This window comes from Lissotriton vulgaris, chromosome 11 (genome assembly GCF_964263255.1).
Source record: "Lissotriton vulgaris chromosome 11, aLisVul1.2, whole genome shotgun sequence".
NCBI lineage: Eukaryota > Metazoa > Chordata > Amphibia > Caudata > Salamandridae > Lissotriton > Lissotriton vulgaris.
In genome coordinates, this window is record NC_141699.1 from 119,058,103 (window position 1) to 119,080,710 (window position 22,608).

Sequence of the window (22,608 nt, forward strand, 5' to 3'; positions counted from 1 at the left end):
TGACCCAGTGCAGATGAGACAGCAATATATCTTAGCAGATAGGGTGATGTTCTGGTCTCTCCCTTTCACACAATGCAGCACAGCAACTGTTGTCTTCTGCACAGCCCACAATTGTAAATAAGCTACCGAGTTGCCTGTATTGCTGATTTTCACACTGACATATAGTCAGAAAACAAAAGGTTCCCTTTCTGTACAGAAAAATACAGGCGTTGGATTTTCTTTTGGCTTGTCACTCGTGACCGACCAGCCAATAGCTGTGCACATTGAGCGCATAGGCAGTTATAAAATGGATTCAAATTTGCAGTAAAGCATAAATGCCTGCGTACCTGCACATGCGCGAGCACTAAAATGCAGCTATTTTCATGTGACTGCATTGTTTTATCATATGGCTATGTGGCGCGGTTAAACCTTACAGACATCAAAGCGTGAATGTAGATTTATCAGTTAAATAAATGCGGAAATATATAGAGGCAACTGCATTTTTTCACCAAACAAATCTTAAGTATGGGTGGACACCAACAAGATGGGGAAAATAAATGCTGATTAATACAATTGAAATGTCAAAAATATAAATACCATAAAACAGGATTTATGGCGCTGGCTTGGGCCTGTCAATATTGCCACCAGCACCCTTGTGCATGTGATGCCAGGGAGGCTGCTCATGTATCTGAGAGAATAAGGTTCTGGTGTGTTTGTACAGACAGGAGACCACATAGACCACTTTAGTGATTATTTTATTGGCAGTTTGCGAAACACAAGTATTAAATGTGACATCAGACATTTGCAAGGGTGATTGACTCCAGTTCTAGAGCATCAGTACTGAGTTCCATTTTCTCAGGCAGGTCCTGCTATCCAGGGGTCCTTACTTGCATAATTTCTTCTTGTTTACATTCTTGTAGGCAGAGTTGTAGCCAGCCTTGGAGAAGCAGTTGGCCGCATTGCGGTCGCAGTCACAGATAAACGCCTCACAAGCGTTGTTTCTACCTGGAGAAAGAAGAGAAGACGTTATGATGTCTTGTGCACTACTGGAGGGAACACATGAATGAAATGAATGAAATGAAATGAAATTAGATTTGTAGAGCGCATGGCTGCCCGAAAGCGTCCCAGCGCTTGCTTAGGGAACCCGTCCTGGTATTCCCCTGCGAGATAACCCATTACTGGGCATCCCCAAGGTGAAAGCCAGGCATCCCGCTGCGAGGGGCCGTTGTGGAGATTAAGCAAGCTATTGCCCAGAGTTACAGAGTGGGACTCTATGATTGGAATAGGCACCGAGGCGAGAATTGTCAGGTCCGGGGAAATTTGAGCCCAAGACCCGCCGAGGCGGGGAATTGAACCCTGGTCCGGGCCAGACCTCTGCATCAGAGTCTGCCTCTCCAACCACTTGAGCCACACTTCTCCCATGCAGGCCGAACTGGGGGGACAAAAGCAGCTCAAACCGGCCCCTCTTCTTTTATCTCCTCACTCAATCTCTCTGTTTCCATCCATCCTGGGCCTCATTTACAATAGAATGGCGCAGCGCAGTGCCGTGAACAATTTAGCAGCGCTGCTTCATTCTAAAAGTGCAGGAATGCGCTGTATTAGCAAGAACGCGGTGCAATCCTGAACTGACACCTGCTCCACCACTAAATAAAACAGCCTAGCGCCAATGCAGGCACACATGCGACATGATGCAAGGGTGCCTGCATTGCGGGTATGATTGATTTTGTGCAGGAAGGAACACCTTTCTGCACAAAATCGATCAATGGAGGTGATTTCCTCGTTTCTATGTGTGCTGCAGAATTGAATTCTAATGCATTTCCAGGTTTACGATTCCTTGTAAATCTGAGAATGCTTCAGATTTCATGAGTGTTGCGTGGAAACACCCACAGCAACACCCATGGAACTCCCCTTTTACTCAGTGTTTTGCGTGAAAGAGGCACATATTTACAAGGCCATGTAAAGTGGCTTTGCGTGGCCTTGTATGTATGCTGCGGCACACTGCGGCACTGGAGCGTCAAAAAAGTGATGTTCTGGAGGCACATACGTGCTGGTATGGCCTCATAAATGAGATCCCCATTCTCTTTCTCTCATCTTCCCCTTCTCCCTGTCTGATCGATTTCCTCTACCTTCCTCTTCCTCCCTTTCCCTCTCGCCTGAAGCCTCCCCATGCCTGCTGCAATGATTCACAGAGACCTGGAGAAAGTGACAGAGATAGGAGGAGCAGCCCACGGGGAAAATGCCAGGTGGAATAAAAGACCTTTCTGGCCTGGACGCATGTGGCAATAGGGTTCACCAGGGCAATCAGGACCCCGGGCAACAGCTGCCTGGCTCTGCCCCAGCCTTACCAGCTTTTCGGAGTCAGGACCCTCTACTGCCCTGGGCAACACTGGACCGGGCTGAATGATGCATACCAGGGTATACTCTCTTCTTGCTCTCCAGGCTTTAAACAATAAGGAACAGGGGTCCATACACATACTTAGCTCCCCATTCTGTGTGCTGTGTATTTTGCAGGTGCTAAAATAGATGGGGAAACACCGGTACTGCACAAGGGCACTATTGCCCAGGGCAGTTGTTGCCCCAGTTCTGAGTTTCACACTTAGAAATTAAGAATAATGTATAGTCTTGATCTTAGCAACTGAGGAAACCACACACTTTTTTACTTTACTCATTGACTTCCTCACTCACATTACTCCAGTCAACACCTTGACAAATTAGCTTTGGCAAGAGGAAAAAAACACAAGATCGAGGGCAATTTGCACCTGACTTAGAATATGAAATTGGGGACAAAAACATTTGGGCAGATTTCACCACTACTAAAGGTTGGACCTTTCAGAACCGGAAGGTGTCATCATCATGTGGCACCTGCAGACAACTCAGAACTTGTCTGCAGGGCTGCGCCACAGAGCAGGAAGCTGTGATCATGTAACCACACTTGAGAGGGCAGAGCTGGGCCTGCCACGCGCTTCCGGTTCTCGTGAATCTTACTCAGCACAGTTATTATGCAGGCCGAGAGGGGGCTAACTCTCTGAGTAACATTCTTCGGGGTACATTGTCTAAGGTTTGTGTGAGCACTTATACATCGCAACTTTGGCTGACCTAGAAGACGATTTTTTCTCCAAATTAAACGTTTTGCATTTATAGCGACATTAACATGTAACACGCATAGCTAATGAGTGTGTGTTATTCACGCTTAGATTACCTATAACTGGTGTAAATCTGTATTTTAAAATAGCTAACGTCTGGTGGCCATATTCGTTCACATAAATTGTCTTTCTTTATTCCAGGAGAAGTTGAGTCCACATTTCCAACATGAGTGTGTCCTTATTCAATTTCAATTTCAATTTTTCAATTTCAAAGTGCTTTATTTCGAGTATTACTCATAAAAGCAGACAAACATACATATAATAAAAAACAATTAAATTTACAGCGTCATATTAGACTTAAGCACACAGTTAATAAAAAACTCAATACATAGAAAGAGAATTATCAAAAGCAGGATTGATATGAAAAAGTGCCAAAATAGTGATCATAGATGAACAATTTTTTTTTTTTAAAAAGAAGATATATCATAAAATTTCTAGCCGATGATACATTAGAATTAGATATGTTATAGAAAATAAAAGATAGATACAAGTCTAGCAGTCTCTGACCAAATAATCATTTTTTCCAGAGAATAGACTATGGCCTAGCAGTCTCTGGATATATCATAAATTATTACAGAGAATAGACGTGTACTAACAATTCCTGTAAACAACAGAATGAGTTATTGCCCTCTAATCGCTCTCTGTCTTATAACCCAAGCCCACCCCAGGTACTTTGCAACGGCAATAATAATCCAGTTAGCAGATGTAGTTCTTAAAATCCGCAGTGCTACCATGCTATTTTTTGTACCTAGGTTCCTACACATTGGAGCCAACCAAACTCTCCTAGGAATAGAGTACCTTGAACAAGAGAACAGAAAGTGACCAAGGGTCTCATTACCTACCCCACATGCAGGACATGTTGACTCGCCCCCTGCTTTCCATTTAGATGTTAAGTTGGATAAAGGCAAAGAACCAACCCTCAGTTGGAAAAGCAGTTTCCTGTCCATGGGCTTTAATATGTAATCCCAGTACATTTCATAAATTGGGTACAACTTGGTCTCTAAGTAGCTGGTGGTCATAGACCCACTATTTAAACTAAGCATACTTTTATTAACAACATGTTCCCAGTAGATACTTTTTATAGTGGATTTGGAAGGGAATAGGGCCCCAGCTGGGTCAACCCAAAGAGCGTTAAGTCCTATATCGAACAAGGCGGTCTTCAATGATTTAAACCATTTAATTTTGTTGTAGCAGTCAATTGTGACAACGTCTTTAAACCCATTTGCATAGTGAGAGAGCTCTGGCGTGGTCCAAAGCCTACGCCAATATAAAATCGGGCGTAGTTTAGCCTTATCAGAAATTGCTCTCCTACCTAATTCATATCTTAGAGGCAATTGCGGGCTGCTCTGAGGGACGCCTATCCTTAGAGGCAATTGCGGGCTGCTCTGAGGGACGCCTATCCACTGTCCTTATTCATGTTCCCGCGTGAAATGTTTTACCATCACATAACAATTGCAGAATGTCCTAATTAGTTGGTAGTGTCCACCTGTATAGTACAGCTTTGTATGATTTATTCCATTATGTTGCAGATAACTAACTAGAAGTCTGAATAGCCTCATTGTGTAGGACCTTAACAAACTCATGAGCTTGGCTATCTACATACGCCTTAACCTGAACGCTGCCTTGTATGGGAATCATGTGTGGCTGTGTCAAATGTTAGAATGGTGCGATAAAAGTCAGTGCAATCTGGATAAGAATCAAAACACTTTTTCCTGAATTACTAGCAAAGGCCTTCCAGAAGTCTTCAGGGCCCTTTTCCAGACTTTGCAGAGTAGGGTGACCTCTCTTTGCTAAATTCTTTATACTTGAGACGATTTCCTATTACCCTGTTTCTTGCTTACATGATTCTAACTGATTTGAACTTCATGATGATTGATTTGCATTTATGCTTTGATTATCGATTACCACTACTTTGTTGATTTGGATCTGTAAACTTGTTGACCCTTTAGTAAGCCTTTATGGTTTGATACTCGTCTGCCCCCTGTATTCCATGTGGAGCCTAGTATCCTTCACATTATTTAAATGTATTAGCTTGATGACAAGCCTCAAGTGTGAACCTCGGTTCATCAGACAGCGCTTTGTGGGCCTCAAATTTGCGTTGAAGAAAAGCGATCCATCACTAGGGGCTTTCATAATGTGTTGTAAATTGTCGTTCCGTTTGGAATTGTTTTACTCCAAGCCAGGTTGGCAAAATACCATAGTAAATACACCCATTCCTCTGTTCTCCATACTTCTTTCTTATTTAGCTAAGATTAACTTTGTTACAATTCTAAGGCCAAAAGAACAATTATTTAAAGTTGAGAGGAACCCACACAGATACTTTCCTTAGTATTTTTTAGTTTCTGTCTCTTTGCTTGGTTATCTCCTGCCACTGTTATTCTTTGGTCCTGATCGAAGCACCTTGAAGCTGCTTTTGAAGCACTCTGGTGTGGTATGCCTATCAGTGTTCCATCGTTATGAGGAAATCTCAAAATGAAGTCTGCTTGCCTCACATAATAGGTTGAACAAATGCTATTTTAGGGAATAGTTATAAGTGCTAAAATACAGTTTGCTCCCAAATTCCACTGGTCATTAAGAAAAATGTATACTAAATCCGGGTAGAAACCCTATATCTGGTAAAAGTAAGCAAGCAAAAATAAGTCTAAAAATTGGTACTTGTAAGAAAAGGTTTTTAAAAACAGCTGAATACGGAAATAAACGTGCAGCCGTAGTCTTTCCTCTATATCTGTTGTCATCTGGAAGGAAATGAGCAGGAATAAATGACAAAGGTAACAAGCATTGAAAATGCAAAAGGTCTCGCTTTTGATTAAGTTAAAGTCATTTGCTTTGTTGATGGTATTGTATAGCAAAGCAAATGGCTTTAACTTAATGAAAGGCGAGACCTATTGCATTTTCAATGCTTGTTACCGCTCTCCATCTTAAAAAAACAACCTTCACTAGAATTCGCCAGGTTGGTTTTGTCAGCCTGATGGAAGCCATTGTAAGTAAAAACATTGTCAAAGGGTTGGACGAAAGAGGCTGGTGAGAACCAGTTTCATAAGAAACACCATCACAGTGCTTCTCACTACCCAGGCAGCAGAGGAGCAATGGAAATAGGACTCTAAGCATCCTATAGAAGACACACAGGACAGTGTAGCCATTGGACAGGTTCATTCAGGAATAGGTGGTACATACTGCTGCAGGAAATGGTTTTCCCAGAGCATGAGTGTTTGTAGCTCTCGGTGTAGGGGTTGTCGCCGATGCCTCTGCAGCTGGAAAGCTTCTTGGCTCGAGAGTAGCAGTTGTCGTGGGTTTGGCAGCATCTGTAATAGAAGGAACGAGGCATTCATTCACGTCACTTCAGATGGGATTTCGGCTCAGTGCACAAACATATTCAGCATTGATGGTCCCTCTTGCCAATATCTACTTTCCTATCAAAACAGGGATTCAGATTCATCCATGCAGGTTGGAACCAAGAGGACAATGGTCCCCAAATTAGGACCAGGAGGGTCACACCCATGCTAGGTTTAGGGGATACCTACATAATATGAAAATGTATAGAATCAGCGCTGTAGCAAGGGTGGGGAGGTCCGCCCCGGGCATTACAAGTTTTGTGGGCAGCGGCCTCCCCTTACCTGCGGCTGTAGCAGGGCAGAATCGCCAGCATCTCCGCGTTCTTACCTGCGCCTGTCACGGATTTGCCAGCACCCCCGCCCGCTGTCACGTACAGTCGCCATGGGGCCACAGGTCTAGCTACGCCACTGTATAGAATGAATTTAAAGTGAATAACTTACCTACATGGGGCAAATTTACATAGAACTTACGCAAGGCAGCGCATCAATGCTTGTTTGCTGTGCTGCATTGTCTGAAAGTAAGAAAGCAGGGCATCTTCATCTCAGCAAAGATATGGGGCTGCTGCGCCCTCCTCATGGAGCCCTTTAGACTACTTTGTCACTTGTACTAAAGTGCAAGAGTGTCTGCTTGATGTCTAGCATAGGGTTTGTACTGGAAGGGTGCTCTTTATGTACAGAATACCATGCTAAACATACTGTACAAGCTTTGAAAAGTTTAGAAACATTTAAGCAATATTTCAAATTTACACCTGCCTCAAGGGGAAAGAAGGTATAGAGGGATTTTGATGTGCATTAATAGCAAGGTATTTTGACACTTGGAGGGGGTTTAGAGTGTGGTGGGCAGAGATAAGTCCGTAGGGATGACGGAACAAGTGCTTAATTTGAGCAGGTGGTTTCTGGTGCACAGCACCAGCACTTAATTGTCAGCACTGGTGCTTATGAGAGCCAGCCACATGGTGGCACTCTCTGCCTAATTTAGGTATGCGGTACAAAAGGTGGTGGCGATGTACAGAACATCTGAACCAATCAAACATTCACACCCAGTCAACAGATCTGGGTTTAATCCATCACCAATCTTTAGCCCACTCTGCCACCCCAGTTCAGACATGGCCATATGCAAATCAGTCTGACCCTGTGCCTCATGGGAACAGTCCAGCCCAAACTGCCAAGCCATGCCTTCCCTGGACCGGGAACAAGCTTCAGAAGACCGGTTTCTGGCCTTCCAGCCGTCTTCAGCCCGGCTTGCTTGAATCCAGTGGCAAAGTGAGCAAAGGACTCATGTCTGAGCATACCCTGCCAACTTATGGCGAACAAAGCGGTACAAAAGGGGAGGTGATGGACGGAGCATCTCAACCAATCAAACACTCACACCCAGTCACCAGATCTGGGTTTAATCAATCACCGTTCTTTAGCCCACTATGCCACCCCAGTTCAGACATGGCCATATGCAAATCAGTCTGACCCTGTGCCTTATAGGAACAGTCCAGCCCGAACTGCCAAGCCATGCCTTCCCTGGACCGGAAACAAGCTTCCAAGGACCGGTTTCTGGCATTCCAGCCGTCATCAGCCCAGCTTGCTTGAATCCAGTGGCAAAGTGAGCAAGGGACTCACGTCTGAGCATACCCTGCCAACTTATGGCGAACAAAGCGGTACAAAAGGGGGTGCTGATGGTATGAGCACGACAAAAGTCTGTCTATTCATTCAATATACATTAACAATGACTAATAACTGGCACCCAAGCCATCATAATAGCTTTGGTGGCCTGGAATAGTATGACTTGTCAGACTTGTAGAAGTGTGATAGTAGTCGTGTTGGTACTGTCACTGGCTGGGACAGTGGATGAATCTAGAATTGTCCAGCAACCCTGTGGCAACTGTAAACATTGGCAGGAAAGGCTGTGATGGCGGTTACTCTCAATGTTGTTAAAGCTTAACGAATGGCTCAGTCAAGCATGAGCAGGGGTTTGTTATTGAAAAATGGAAAGCTAATGGCCCCCACACCATTGGAGGTTTCTCTCATTGGTGTGGGAGTTATTTTTATTTTTTACTATCCCTCACCACCATGTTTTACTTGGCTGGGACGAAAAGCAAAAAAAATCATATTACACCGTTCACTCTACAATGGGTGGACAGTGTTATATATAAATCTCCAAAAGCCGGCACTCGGTTGAGCCGTCGGAGGGGTATGTCAGCGAACAGACTGTGGTCTACAAATAGCAATTTGGACTCAGGGCTGGACCGGTAACCAAAACCGGCCCTGGCAAAGTGCTCGGCCGCCCCTCCCGCTATGCTACAAAAACGACCCTGTAACATTGATTGCTAGGTGCCCGCTACGGCCAGTCCGGCCCTGTTTGGACTAAAGAATCTACCTCCAGTATGCATTGCTTGGATAGACAGAACTTGTTCACCTTTGAGCCATAGCATAAGCTGAGCATAAGGTAGAACAGTCAGATTTAGTGCCAGTGGCTGTGATGATCGGAAGGTGTTTGCTAAATCTGTTGCTGTACTTGGTTCTGCCTCTCGCACTGTTGCCTGAAGGACAGTAAATCTGTGCCGCATACTTAGCTGTTGTTTTCTCCCCTTGACTCACTTTGGGGCATATTATCAACGGGCAGTGATAATTATCGCTGGCCGCACTTAGCGATAGATTTTTTTATTGCAGGAAATTATTGCCAAGCTAACGCTGTATCAACAACGCATAGCGTAATGGCGATAATTATTCCTGTGATAGCGGTGTTTTCCATGGAATATCGCTGGTTTTCCAGCGATGTTCCATGGAAAACGGCGATAACCTTGCTGATACGACCCTGTGCTCGTATCAGCATAATCCACCCCCTATTTTGTGAATAGGTAAGTCAGGATTTTAGCAGATGTTAGTTTTTGGCGAAAACCGTGGTTTTCGCTAAAAACTAACGTCTGCTAAAAACCTGAGACTGCTTTGAATAGAGAAGTGATACTAGACATTTTAAAACTGGAGGGGGCCAAACATGCGAACCAATCTAAATGGCTGGCTTATGTCAAGAATTTCTTTGAGGAAATTGGGCGTCCGGAGTGGTTCACAGATCCTTTGTTACTGGAAGATATCTCAAGGAAAATCCTAAGAAAGACCCTAATGGCCCACCTGGAAACAATCAGATGGAACAAGCAAAAACAACATAAAAATATCCAGGCATACCAAAGGGTGACATCCCATAAGGGTCTACAATTATATCTTTCTACGGATTTCTCGTGTTACTCGAGGATGTTGCTTACCAGATTTAGAATGGGTTCTTTCTTTCGACTTGTAACATTCCCTACATGTAATGATTGGACTCGGATTCTCTGTCCCTGCCCATGTGACGATACGTCATTACAATCCAATATCCATACCATTCTATTCTGTAGATATTACGTGACATTGAGGAAAGCCCTATTGAAACCCCTACTCAAGAGATGGGGTGTCAGGTCCTGTAAAATTGCCTTTGAGCGTCTACAAGAACTTGAAGATAGGGATGTGATATCTACAATGGAACAGTTTTTAAAACTATTGATTAAGTTTAGGAAATCTCTAGAATGGCCTGTGTGATAATGATGCTGCTTTTAATGTTCCCTTTTTTCCTTTTTTATCTGTGCATTTTAATTTTTTAGCTGTGTAATTGATGATTTTAAATCGAAATTCTATGTCTCTTTTTTATCACTGATACATGTGTTTTTTAAAACAGTTATAACTATGTATGCTTATATGATATTTCTTTTTTTTGAATATCGAATAAAGCTTATTTTGAACATTTTTTTTTTTTGTACAAGGTAGTCTTTCAGGGGTACGCCCAGTGTCGCCCACTTTGCATCTCATTAGAGATGTTAAGCGAGGCGTCTGCAAAACGGCTGCTAACATGCGCTAATGCATGTTAGCACTGGCTTGCAAATAGGCCAATAAGATTATCTCTTTTAAAGCCAAAAAAGCGGAGATAAGGCCCTTGTTAATATGCCCCTCTGTTCCTCATGATTCTTTTTATATAAACTTTTAATAGATGCACCTCCATTTAGTGGATTGGTTATTTATGAGTTGTTTGGGGTTTCTTGATTTTTAGGTCTGGACTGAGACAGCACTCATTCACAGTCGCTTGCGATGATCTATTGTTTAGTAAAAAAAAAAAATCTCTGAAATGGGGCATTTAGCATACCCATTACTTACCATTGGTTGAGTTCATTGTTACTCTTAGAGGCATATTACCAAGCAATAGCGATAATTATCGCTATTGCTTGGTTAGAGACAATAATTTTTTCGCTGACCTGCGGCGATTTTTATCACAGATAAACCTTGGTATTACCAAGGTTTATCGCAAATGCAATAAAAAACGGCTGCAATGCATGAATATCGCTGAAAAGTCAGCGATATTCATGCATTACCGAGCTAATGCTCTTAGCCATGTTATCCACCTCCCATTGGATAACATGGCTAAGAACTGCTCAGGGCAAGTGTTAGCTTTTGGAGATATTCGGGCTTAGCGCGAATATCTCCAAAAGTTGGTAATAGGAGATAGCGATGTTAGCGACTGTTTCCAGTCGCTAACATCTTGGCACGCCCACTTTGCATGTCATTAGTGATAAATTTCTCTGACATGCAAAGTGGGGCCCAAGATGGTCGCTATCTCCTACTAGCTGTCGCTAACTGGTGTTAGCGACAGCTAGGTAATAGGGAGATAATTTTATCTCCGCTTTCTTTGCTTTTAAAGCCAAAAAAGCAGAGATAAACCCCCTTGATAATATGCCCCCCAGTTTCTTCCTTTTCATTGATAAATGAGGGGCATATTACCAACAACTAGCGATAATTATCGCTATGTTGGTTTAGCAGCAATATTTTTATCGCCGAGTTGCGGCGATTTTTATCGCTTAGGAACCTTGCTATTATCAAGGTTTATCTCCTAAGCGATAAAAATCGGCCGAAATGCATGAATATCGCTAAAAAGTCCGCGATATTCATGCATTACCGAGCTAATGCTCTTAGCCATGTTATCCACCTACCATTGGATAACATTGCTAAGAACTGCTCAGGGGCAGGTGTTAGCTTTTGGAGATATTCGCGCTAACTCCAAAAGTTGGTAATAGGAGATAGCGATGTTAGCGACTGTTTCCAGTCGCTAACATCTTGGCACGCCCACTTTACATGTCATTAGTGATAAATGAATGTGTGACGTTACTCCGCATACCATTACAACTACCTACCATTACAACGCGACCATTACAACGCATACCATTACAACGTATAGCGCTTTGGGGTGCTGGATAGTGGTAAGTATAATTTACTATTCTAACTCCAGTCCCCGTGGACCCTAGGAAAGGTGTTGGATAGTAAATTATACTTATTCCCTATCCTAGAGCGCCCCCCAGCGCAATGCGTTGTAATGGTATGCGTTGTAAAAGTCGCGTTGTAATGGTAGTGCGGAGTAAAAAATGCGTTGTAACAGGTGCATACCGTGATAAATATCACTGACATGCAAAGCTGGGCCCAAGATGGTCGCTATCTCCTACTAGCTGTCGCTACCTGGTGTTAGCGACAGCTAGGTAATAGGGAGATAATTTTATCTCCGCTTTCTTGGCTTTTAAAGCCAAAAAACCAGAGATAAACCCCCTTGATAATATGCCCCCCAGATTCTTCCTTTTCATTGATAAATGAGTGTCTGCGCATGTAGGCTTCACTTCATCTTCATGTCAGTTTTGTTTTCTTCCCGTGAGCATGGACTAAGTATTGATTGATTCCTTGACTACTGCTTTGCAGCTGTGCTTGCGCTTAGATTATGGTCCTTATTGTGAGAGTGTGTATTGATTGTTGGTATGTTCTTTTTACATGCTCCTAGGCTAGTCTATATGGTTTTTTAGATGTGTTTATGCTCCTTCGTTTTTGTTTTTTCTTCTTGGCCCGCCTCTCCCCGCTCATTGTTTGCTTTCCAGATTTCTCAAAACAGCACTTTCAATTATGTAACTCTTCTCCGGCCAGTCTTTTCCAAACGACTTAAAAACACAATTGATTACATTTTGATAAAGTTACATGTTGCAGTATTCTCAGGGTACATTTGTTTATGACTCATCCTCGTTTTGGTCGCATTACGTGTAATGCCACCTTCCTACCCAAATTGGGAAAGCCAACGTAAGTTATATGTTTTCAAATTGTACCAACTGGTGATATCTGTGCTTGCCTACATGCATGTGTATGTGTGCTGTTAGCAGCTCATAGGTGCTACGCCTGAATAACATGTCAGACTATACTCATACTATACTATACAATAACAGGCAGTGACATACCACACTGAACTATACTATGCAATAGCAGATCATAACATACCATATTATACAATAACAAACCATACAATAACACAGCATGCCATACTATACACTAAAAGGCAACACCATACCATACCATACCATACCATACATGCCATACAATACAATCACAGCGTAAGCCCAGCTCCTCCATCCTGTTCTGCTGCGACCTTGTTCTACTCTGGTCTAAGTCTGTAGTCTGAAGCGCCAGGATACCCGTAGGGTGACAGTATGCGCTATGTAAGTTCCTAATCAAATCAAATCAAATCAAAATCAAATCAGCTGGTACCACATCACACTACAAAACGACAGGCCATACCATACCATGCCATGCCATACCATACATATCATACTGAACTGGACTGTAGTATACTATATATACTATATTATACTACATGCCATACTGCACAATGATAGGCCGTTCCAAATCTCACTATCAAATTAAGTCACCCTCACCTCCTTTTCCCTCAGCCCACCCCTGAACACTCAAGTCACCCTCACCTCCTTTTCCCTCAGCCCACCCCTGAACACTCAAGTCACCCTCACCTCCTTTTCCCTCAGCCCACCCCTGAACACTCAAGTCACCCTCATCTCCTATTCCCTCAGCCCACCCCTGAACACTCAAGTCACCCTCATCTCCTATTCCCTCAGCCCACCCCTGAACACTCAAGTCACCCTCACCTCCTTTTCCCTCAGCCCACCCCTAAACACTCAAGTCACCCTCACCTCCTTTTCCCTCAGCCCACCCCTGAACACTCAAGTCACCCTCACCTTGGCTTGGATACTGGATGCGGTCCCGCTGCTGAACACAGCTTGGCCTTCTGAAACTCCCAATTTTACATATCTGATTGCAACCTAATGTAGGTCATGGAACATTAAGGCCAAGACTAAGACATTCTGCTTTTACAAAGCGTGGCCGCGTAAACACTTTTTACCATGAAAAGCATCAGTTATCAGACATGGGTCATTGGACAGTTGAGTTCCTACTCAAGACCGCTTACTTTCTAAGCGCACCTGGGATTTCAGATCTGATTTGCTGCAAGTTAAGACTAGGACTAAGGACTATACAATGACCTCTTACCTTGCCCCGAGGAAGCCTGTGCCAAGGCGAAACGCATTGGCTGCACGTGCCTGAATACTTTAATGCAGAATAAAAAAGACAATCACAAAGGATCTATACATCCTGGTCTGTTTTCGACAGACTTCTCTTTCCATACTCTATTTTAGTGTTGCCTCTCCACTATGTACAAACCATACAATATAGTAACAGCCGGTACCATATCACACTACAAAATGACAAGCCATACCATATCATACCATTCCATACCATACCATACATACCATGCCGCCATACCATACCACACCGTACTGTACTATATATTATATACTATACTAAACTGTATTATGCTATACTATACTATACTGCACAATGACAGGCTGTACCATAGCATACTATCCAATGAAGTCACACTCTCCTCCTCCTACCTCTGTCCACCCCTAAACACTCATGTCACCCTCTCCTCCCTGTACTTCTACTCACCCCTGAAACCTCAAGTTACCTTCACCTTACTTTACCTAGACCCACCCCTGAACCCTCATCGCACTCACCGCCCTTTACCTCTAACCACTCCTGAGCACTCGTCATCCTCACCTCTCTTTACCTCTAAGAACCTCTGAGCCCTCAAGTCACACTTGCCTTCCTTACTCACCCATGAACCCTCATGTTACCCTCACCTCCCTTTCCGTCTAGCCAGCTATAAGCCCTCAAATCACCATCACCTCCCTTTACCTCTACACACCTCTGAATCATAAAGTCATCCTTGCCTTCTTTTACCTTCACCCACACCTCAGCCCTCAAGTCCCACTCACCTCCATTTACCTCTACCCAACCCTCAGGTCACTCTCCCCTCCCTTTACCTCTACCAATGCTCAGCTCTTATGTCACACTCACCTTCCTTTATCTCTACCTCTACCCACCCAAACCCTCAAGTCACCCTCACCTCCCTTTACATCTTGCCACCCCTGAACCTTCAATTCACCCTAACCTCCCCTTACCTCTACCCACCCCGGAGTCTTCAAGTCACCCCACCTTCCTTTACTTCTACACACCTGAACCCTCTAGTCACTCTCACTTCATTTTACCTTGACCCGCCCTTGAACCCTCAAGTCACTCTCACCTTTCTTCTCCACTCTAGCTACTCCTTAAAACGTATGTCACATTCACGTCCCTTTACCGCTTAACAGTCACCTCCTTTTCTGTCCTCATTTCTAGCTGTGTCTAGGCGCCGGGAAACCCTTTTTGGGTAGCTGTTGCGCCCTATAAATTGATAAAATAAATAAATAAATTACCTCTACCCAACCTTCAGAACTAAATTCTCCCCCACCTCCCTTTACATCTACCCACCCCTGAGCTCTCAAGTCCCCTTCACCTCTCTTTACCTCTATCCACCCGTGAGTCCTCAAGCCACCCCTACCTCTCTTTGTCTCTACCCACCCATGAAACTTCAAGTCACCCTCACCTCCCTTTATCTCTACCCCCCCATAAACCTCAATTCAACCTCACCCACCTTTACCTCTACCCACTCCTAAACCCTTAACCCCTTGGCTGCTGGAGTAATTTTCCTGCTGTGCTGGGGGGCAGAGGGGGGGGGGGGGGCGCACAGCGCCCCGGTGCTGATGACAAGCTCAGCTCGTCATGAGCTACAGCGCTCCTGTGCTCATGACGAGCTCAGCTCGTCACGGCCACACCCATTTCAATAGAACATTCAGCACAGCAGGGGAATTATCCCAGCGTGCGAGCGTTCTAATGGCCATGACGAGCTCAGCTCGTCATGAGCACCGGAGTATTGTAGCTCATGACGAGCTGAGCTCGTCATGAGCATGCAAGGGTTTAAGTCACCCTTACCTTATACTCGCACCACCTTACTCCCTCTCCCTCTTTATTGATTGCCCTGCCCCCTACCCTCCTCATGCATTGTTGCTTGTCCGGTCCACCCCTCCACTGTTGTTGCTTGCCCCATCCACCCCACCCCATTCCTACCCTCTTTCTTACTTGTTGTCTCCCGTCCCACCAGAAAAAAAGCATCCAAAGTCATGCCCATGGGTGTCAGAAGCTACATAGATGCAAACAGCACTGCGCTCCCTGCTCTGCATGGCCTTTTTGGTTCTGTCTTAAAGTGGGCTAAAATGGCGAACTTTGGATCAGAAGTAGGATAATTAAAGGGCTTTTTTTGCGAAAGATACTAAAAAATGGATCACTGCCCCTCGCGGTCAGTGCTGGCCGCGTCATAGTGCTGTTTTCCCTAACTTTCAGATACCCTGCACAGCAGCCGTGCTGCTGTACAATGTGTCTAAAAGACATTGACAAAGCAAATATCTCTCATAGGCGAGACATATTGTCTTTGCCAATGCTTGTAAAACTAGCTAACAACCTCTGAGGGTGCTTACCTTTTTTGGTTTGTAGGAGCGCATCTTTTCGTATCTATCTACCCCAAGACAGACTGCACCTGGGTCTACCTGTGAGGGTTCACTAATATGTTCAAGAATAGCACTAACCTTATCCCAGGGTGTATTCCTGCCTGCCAGACAGACAGGGGTCATAGCACGATCCTGCTCTCCAGCCCTATCAAGCACAGTCCTTGTTGCTTGTGTGGACACACTTTCATGGTATAGAGTAGTTTATAAATATTGTCCATATAGTGCACTGGGAGGTAAACACTCAGTTTATATAATAATACTGGCTATATCTTTTATAGCAAGCCTGAGACTCAAAAGATGCTAAGGATTGCCAGGAATCACAGAATGTGATGGGGAGGGGGGGTGGGAAGGGGGGGGGGGTTGGATTAATAATCTAAGAGCTCAGGAGCAGCAGTCAGTGCTTCATTTGTAAAAAAATAAATTAATGCCAGGGCCTTCGTAAAGAGGTTGCTGCAGTTTGCACCACACATTGCCACTGGCAGCACTGCCAATGACAGTAAAAACATAACTACTAACTATCACATTCCTAGCAGTGTAACAATCCAGACTATTCCAGACCCCAAAAGCTATATGAATAGCTTGGACGGCAGGTGTTAGTCATTCTTAATGTATATTGAATTAGTATACTGCATTTGCTGTCTTTATCTTTAAATCCGCCAAACAGCGCCACCATGTGAAAGACTGTCCTAAGTGCGAGTGTTGATAATTCAGTGCCGGTGCCGACCACCAGAAACCGGTGGCTCAAATTAAGCACTGGCAGCAGTGAAGCAATAAAACACAGGCCACTTTGTATGAAATCTGAGAAAACTAGGAGGAGTGTGTAGAAGTTATTAGGTGAGGAGAGAGGAGAACCAGGACAGAAAATGGCAAATGAAAATCAAGGTAAGAGAGGGCAGAGGGAAAGGTGAGAATTATGAACCAGAGATGGTCTGGAAAGGAAAGGTGGAGTGAGAAAAATAGAGAGTGAGAAAGGCAATAGAGGAGAGAAGTTATGGGAATAGACAGCTGGCACATAAGAGACTCTCCAGCATGGCCATCTAGGATGAAGATGCTTTTACTCACTTGTCTAGAGCGTCGAGAGGTTTCCCCTTGCCTCCAACGCCACACCAACAGCCGTAGTCATCAAAATCCTTTATCGGTCTGCTGTTGGGGATGGCACACTTTATCATATCCCTGAACTGCCACAAAGCCCTCGTGCCAGGGGCAACATGTTCAGCAGCGACCACTGTAGAGAAAGAACAGTGTCCACGTCAGGCATCGCACTGTCATCACCACCATGTGGAAATGAAATATATGGAGATCTCGGTGTGCAGCACGAGGAAAGAGCACCTCTCTGGTGATGCTGTGCTACCAGTGGTCAAAGTGCATTAAAAAAATATAGGACCTGTGATGCTGGGCGCACATGGGGGTGGAGTGAGTAAGCATGGGTGCGGGGTCAAAGGCGTGGCTTACAAGACAAAGTATTCTGTAACTTTTTTCGATCTTTCACCTTAACCCCTTGTGTGCTCATGACAAGCTGAGCTCGTCATGAGTCACAGTGCAGCTGTGCTCATGACGTGCTAAGCTCCTCATAACGGCGCCGCTAATTCCCGTCCTGTGCGGGAGAATTAATGAGTGGGCGGGTCTGTGACGAGCTCGGCATGTCATGAGCACAGTTCCATTGTGAGTCAGGACGAGCTCGTCATGAGCAAAGCTAGGCCGCGTCCCCCCACCCCATTCACCATGGGGGAATTACCCCAGCTGCCAAGGGGTTAAGGTAAGTACATATAAAATAATGCACAATTTATATGAAAAATAAATGCAAGTTAAGTTAATCAGTGGTAAATGCCGTATTGCACATTATGAAACCCCTACTAGTTAGTGCACTACAGAGGTCTGGGTGTGTAAACAGAAATCCACAGAATGGAACCCTAGTCGGTGCAGTGGAGGATGCTGACTAGTGTATGTTTAATGCCATGAGGTCCCATTCTGTGACATAAACCCCTGTGAATATGTAAGTCATTATTTTAAACTTGCACTACATACAATAGAAGATAGGCTGCTATAAAAGGAGCAAAAAGGTTTAATATAAAAAAGGGCTTCTGAAATATTGATTTTAGTAATACCCATAAGTGCAATTATTTTCATAACCGTCTTTTACAAGCACACACTTCACAACTCAATGGGTAACACCCTTACAATACCACTCAAAAATAATAAGAACCACATTTATCAAAAGAGATTCAGCCCCGTTGCACCGTGCACCAGGGTGCAAGAGCAACACAACTCTTAACCCGTTAACCGCGGCGGTAATTCCGCCGCAGTGCGGGCGTTTCCGTGCGCGGGTGGGGCGCCGTCGGCCAATGGCCGACGGCAGCACTGGGCAGGTAGTGCTGCCGTCGGCCATTGGCCGACGGCAGCAAGGAAAGGGTTAAGTTAGATTCATCATGCCTTATAAGACCACCCAGCATGGCCCTAAATGGCTTGATAAATCTGGAGTAACACAACGCAGCGAAAATTGATGCACTGCGCTACTCTGCCCTAGGGAGGCGTTCCATGGATGGAGCGTGGGTGCTCCCACACATCCACCGAGGACTTTCGGGCATGCCCAGATTTACCATTTGTGGTAGACCTGGGAATGCATCAAAATGCTACACCTCGCTAGGTGAGGCGTGGCGAGGCGAAATATATTTATTTCTCTTTGTTTTTTCCTCTTTCTATGTGGGCTGCATTCTGCAGCAAATATAGATGAAGGAAAATGCCTCAGTGGATTGTTTTTGTGCAGAAAGGTGTTCCTTCCTGCACAAAAACAATCCTGCTTACAATGCAGGCACCCTTGCTGTGCCTGAGCTGGTGCTAGGCAGCACTTTGTGCACCTGTGCAAGGAATAGACAAGAATGCGCTGTATAATGTTAAATACGGCATATTCCTGCCCTTTGCCTATTGCTTAGCGCATTGAAGTGGTTTGCTGCACTGCAAGATTTCTTGATTAATTTGCCTGTAAATATGTGTCATCAGGAAGCTTGTGATTCCATAAATTAAAGCCAGCACAATTTCTTTCAAGCAAGCTGGCATCCTGTGAGGAAGACTTGTTTAGGTCTCTGCACTGCGTCAAAACATTACGCCTGCTTGAAGCAGGCATAAGGAGTGATGCAGCATAGTAGAAAAAAAAGACATTCCGAAGCATTGCTTGTGACACGACTCCAGAAATGCGTTGCCTTTATGCCAATAGATGCGTCAAGCATCTGTCAATCCTTGCGCCACGGTGCGCCACATTGTAAATTCGACGCATCCATAGTGCCGCAAAGGTTTTTTTGCTTGACGCAAATTAACTGGCGCATCTCTGCTGATATGCAGAGATGCCTTAGTTCTTGTAAATCTGCCCCCATTGCTTAAGTTGTGCCAGTGGCTGCCAACAGGGACCACTAGGAATTATGAGAGGAGAGAGAGAAAACCGCACAAAAGGGAAAGGAGAAGGAAGAGAAAGATGCAAAACACTTCCCAAAGGGAGAGAACAGGAGCCTGCACAACTTAGATGCAGGGTGGTGGTGGATTGAAGAGTATGCAGCCTTGGTTTTTGATGAGAAAAGTTACAAAGAGAGCAGAAAATAGTGTTTTGGAAAGGCATGTTAGCAAAATGTAATCTGAGAACAGAAGGAATTGTGGGAGTTAGAAACTGTAAAGGACGAACAGGAGAATGCAGAAGGTGAAAGTGATGAAAGATGCAAAGAAGGAAGGAAATAGTAAAGTGAAAGGAATGGTTGAAAAGAAAAAATGAAGACTGAGCGCAAGGATGGATGGTTGAAAGGATGAATGGATGGGTAGGCGGGGAAAGGATCTGTTGGTGCAAGGATGGAAGAAAGGATTGATAGAGAAATGGATAGGTGGATGGAAAGGTGAACAGAAAAGTGAAAGGATGAATGGCTAGGAGAGTGAAAGGTGAAATGACAGATCTTTGTGTGAAGTAAATGGTCATCGATTGGATGGATGGAAGGATGGAAGGATGGATGGAAGGATGGATGGATGGATGGAAGGATGAATGGAAGGATGGATGGATGGATGGATGGATGGATGGATGGATGGATGGATGGATGGATGGATGGATGGATGGATGGATGGATGGATGGATGGATGGATGGATGGAAAGGTCAAAAGGTGGATGGATGGGTTAAAGGACTGATGAATATGTGAACAGATGAATGTAATTTCAGTAGTTGCTTAGAATAACGGAAGGATGGATGGAAAGGTGAAAGGCTGATGGATGGGTGGAAGAGTGCCTGGATGGATGGACAGATGCGCGGATGCACGGGTGAAGCAAACAAATATAAGAAGGATCAGGCTTGCTTTCCTCGCTCGCTCGGTGACATTGGAGGTTTGGTTCAAAGTGGACGGTATTTGAATTTTCTGGCTACTACTCCCTTGCTTGCAAGGCCTCCGGCAGCCAGTAGTGCGGCCCCGGAGGTAAAAGATGTCTTGGCTAGCTCGGGTGACACCCTCATTATGATCAGTGCGCGCGCACCCGCGCCCACTGACTGGGGCGAGTGCCGCAGCCTAACTTTGGACATGGCGGTCTCTAATAAACCCAGAGGTCGCACCATGGGGGCGGGGAAGGGGGGGCTTTCAATGGTGGGCAGTGAAGGACCAAGAGAGGCAGAGTGGAGATGGGGGGCCTCGGTGCCAGGAGTAGGGCGGGGGGCGGTGTTACCTGCCAGGAGAAGAGCGCCCAGAAGCAGCTTCATGGTAACGGTGCGTGAGGAGCTGTGTGAGGGAGCTCTTCGGACCCCTCTATTTATTCCCTGACACGACCTTCGGTTCAGCGCCGATAAACCTGTTTTTGTGCTATTTTCCACTCATCGCGCGTCACCGTCCTGTACGAACTCCCTGAGGAGTAAACAGGCGCGAGGGTCCGGCCTGCATCAGGTGGGAAAATCTCTGCCCTTGGGGAGGGTCTGACACCTGGAGCCCTTCCAGAGGGACACGTCACACGAGGCCGTCACTGCGCCGTCCACAGGTGGGGGTCTCCCTTCAGTCGAGCCGTCTCTCCACAGGGACTCACTCGCCCCTTCCGGGTTACAGCCAGGAACTGAGCAGCTGCGGGACTAGTACAGGTGGTCGAGCCACTTCAAGCTCGAGCCAGGCTAGAGCCATATGCAGGGCTCTGGCTCGGCTCAGGGTCCTCTTATAACCTCGAGCCCAATACGAGCCAAACCTTCATGGGGCTGCTGCCTGCCACCCTAGTTCTTCCCTCCTCGACAACCTTAAGAAACAAGCATTTGCAATGCAATAGGTCTCGCATTAGGAAAGTTTGAGCTATTGGTATTGTAAATGACAATTTTTTTATTTATGTGTTGGTTTTGAAAATAGCAAAATTAATAGCTTCGTCATTTACAATGCTAATAGTTTTACCTTTCGCAAATGTGACACCTATAGCATTTGTAATGTAATATGTGTTGTATTTACGTGACTTAGATGTATTGATATTACAAATAAAAATGGCTTTTTTTAATAATTAATACTTGAATAAAAGTTATTGTAATTTATAATGGCAAATGCTTTTGTAAATAACTTTTGTGAAGATTATGTTCATTGTATTTTATTGTGACGAAAATCCAAGAACAGAAGTGAAATATTAACATATTTTTGTGACATTTGTAATAAAGTTTGAAACATTGAGAGAACACATTTGAACCAGTTGTTGTTAAATGGTTGCACAGATTGATGCTGTGGTGGCGCTGACTGATGTTGTGGTGACGACGAGTGATGCTGGAGCGTTTAGTGATGCTGTGTTAGCGCACAGTGATGTTGTGGTGCCCCTGAGTGATGCTGTGGTGGAGCTGAGTGATGCTATGGTGATGCGATAGATAGATAGATAGATAGATAGATAGATAGATAGATAGATAGATAGATAGATAGATAGATAGATAGATAGATAGATAGATAGATAGATAGAGTGAGGGCGATAGATAGAGGGAGGACGACAGATATATACAGTGTTATGTGGCACTGAGTGGTATTTGGAGTGTATGTTCCATTGCAGAGTGTGAGGGTGCGCAGGGTGTGAGGGTGCGCAGTGTGTGAGGGTGCGCAGTGTGTGAGGGTGCGCAGTGTGTGTGAGGGTGCGTAGTGTGTGTGAGGGTGCGCAGTGTGTGTGAGGGTGCAGTGTGTGTGAGGGTACAGTGTGTGCAGTGTGTGTGATGGTGCAGTGCAGTGTGTGCGGGTGCAGTGTGTGTGATGTTGCAGTGTGTGCAGTGTTGAGGGTGCAGTGTGTGTGAGGGTGCAGAGTGTGAGGGTGCGGTGTGTACAGTGTGTGTGAGGGTGCAGTGTGTGTGAGGGTGCAGTGTGTTCAGTGTGTGAGGGTGCAGTGTGTGTGAGGGTGCAGTGTGTTTGAGGGTGCAGTGT

The 22,608-nt window shown here is 44.9% G+C and overlaps 1 protein-coding gene across 1 annotated transcript; it reads right to left on the minus strand.

The window, feature by feature from the left end:
- Positions 1–721: 721 nt before the first annotated feature.
- LOC147679103 (phospholipase A2-like) lies at positions 722–21,084 on the minus strand. The gene is made up of 4 exons (XM_086944715.1): positions 20,915–21,084; positions 17,293–17,455; positions 6,297–6,424; positions 722–984 (listed from the first exon to the last, which is right to left on the minus strand). The coding sequence occupies exons 1-4, from the start codon at positions 20,946–20,948 to the stop codon at positions 863–865; spliced, it is 447 nt and encodes a 148-aa protein (XP_086800841.1). The 5' UTR covers positions 20,949–21,084; the 3' UTR covers positions 722–862.
- Between the last annotated feature and the right edge of the window lie 1,524 nt (positions 21,085–22,608).

What these genes read in the sequence shown, in the direction of transcription:
- LOC147679103 (XM_086944715.1), bottom strand. Translation starts at nt 20,948, where the DNA reads ATGAAGCTGCTTCTGGGCGCTCTTCTCCTGGCAG. An exon ending in GGGCGCTCTTCTCCTGGCAG is followed by an intron (nt 17,456 to 20,914) that starts GTAACACCGCCC and finishes CTTTCTCTACAG; the next exon opens with TGGTCGCTGCTGAACATGTT. An exon ending in CCTCTCGACGCTCTAGACAA is followed by an intron (nt 6,425 to 17,292) that starts GTGAGTAAAAGC and finishes CTTCTATTACAG; the next exon opens with ATGCTGCCAAACCCACGACA.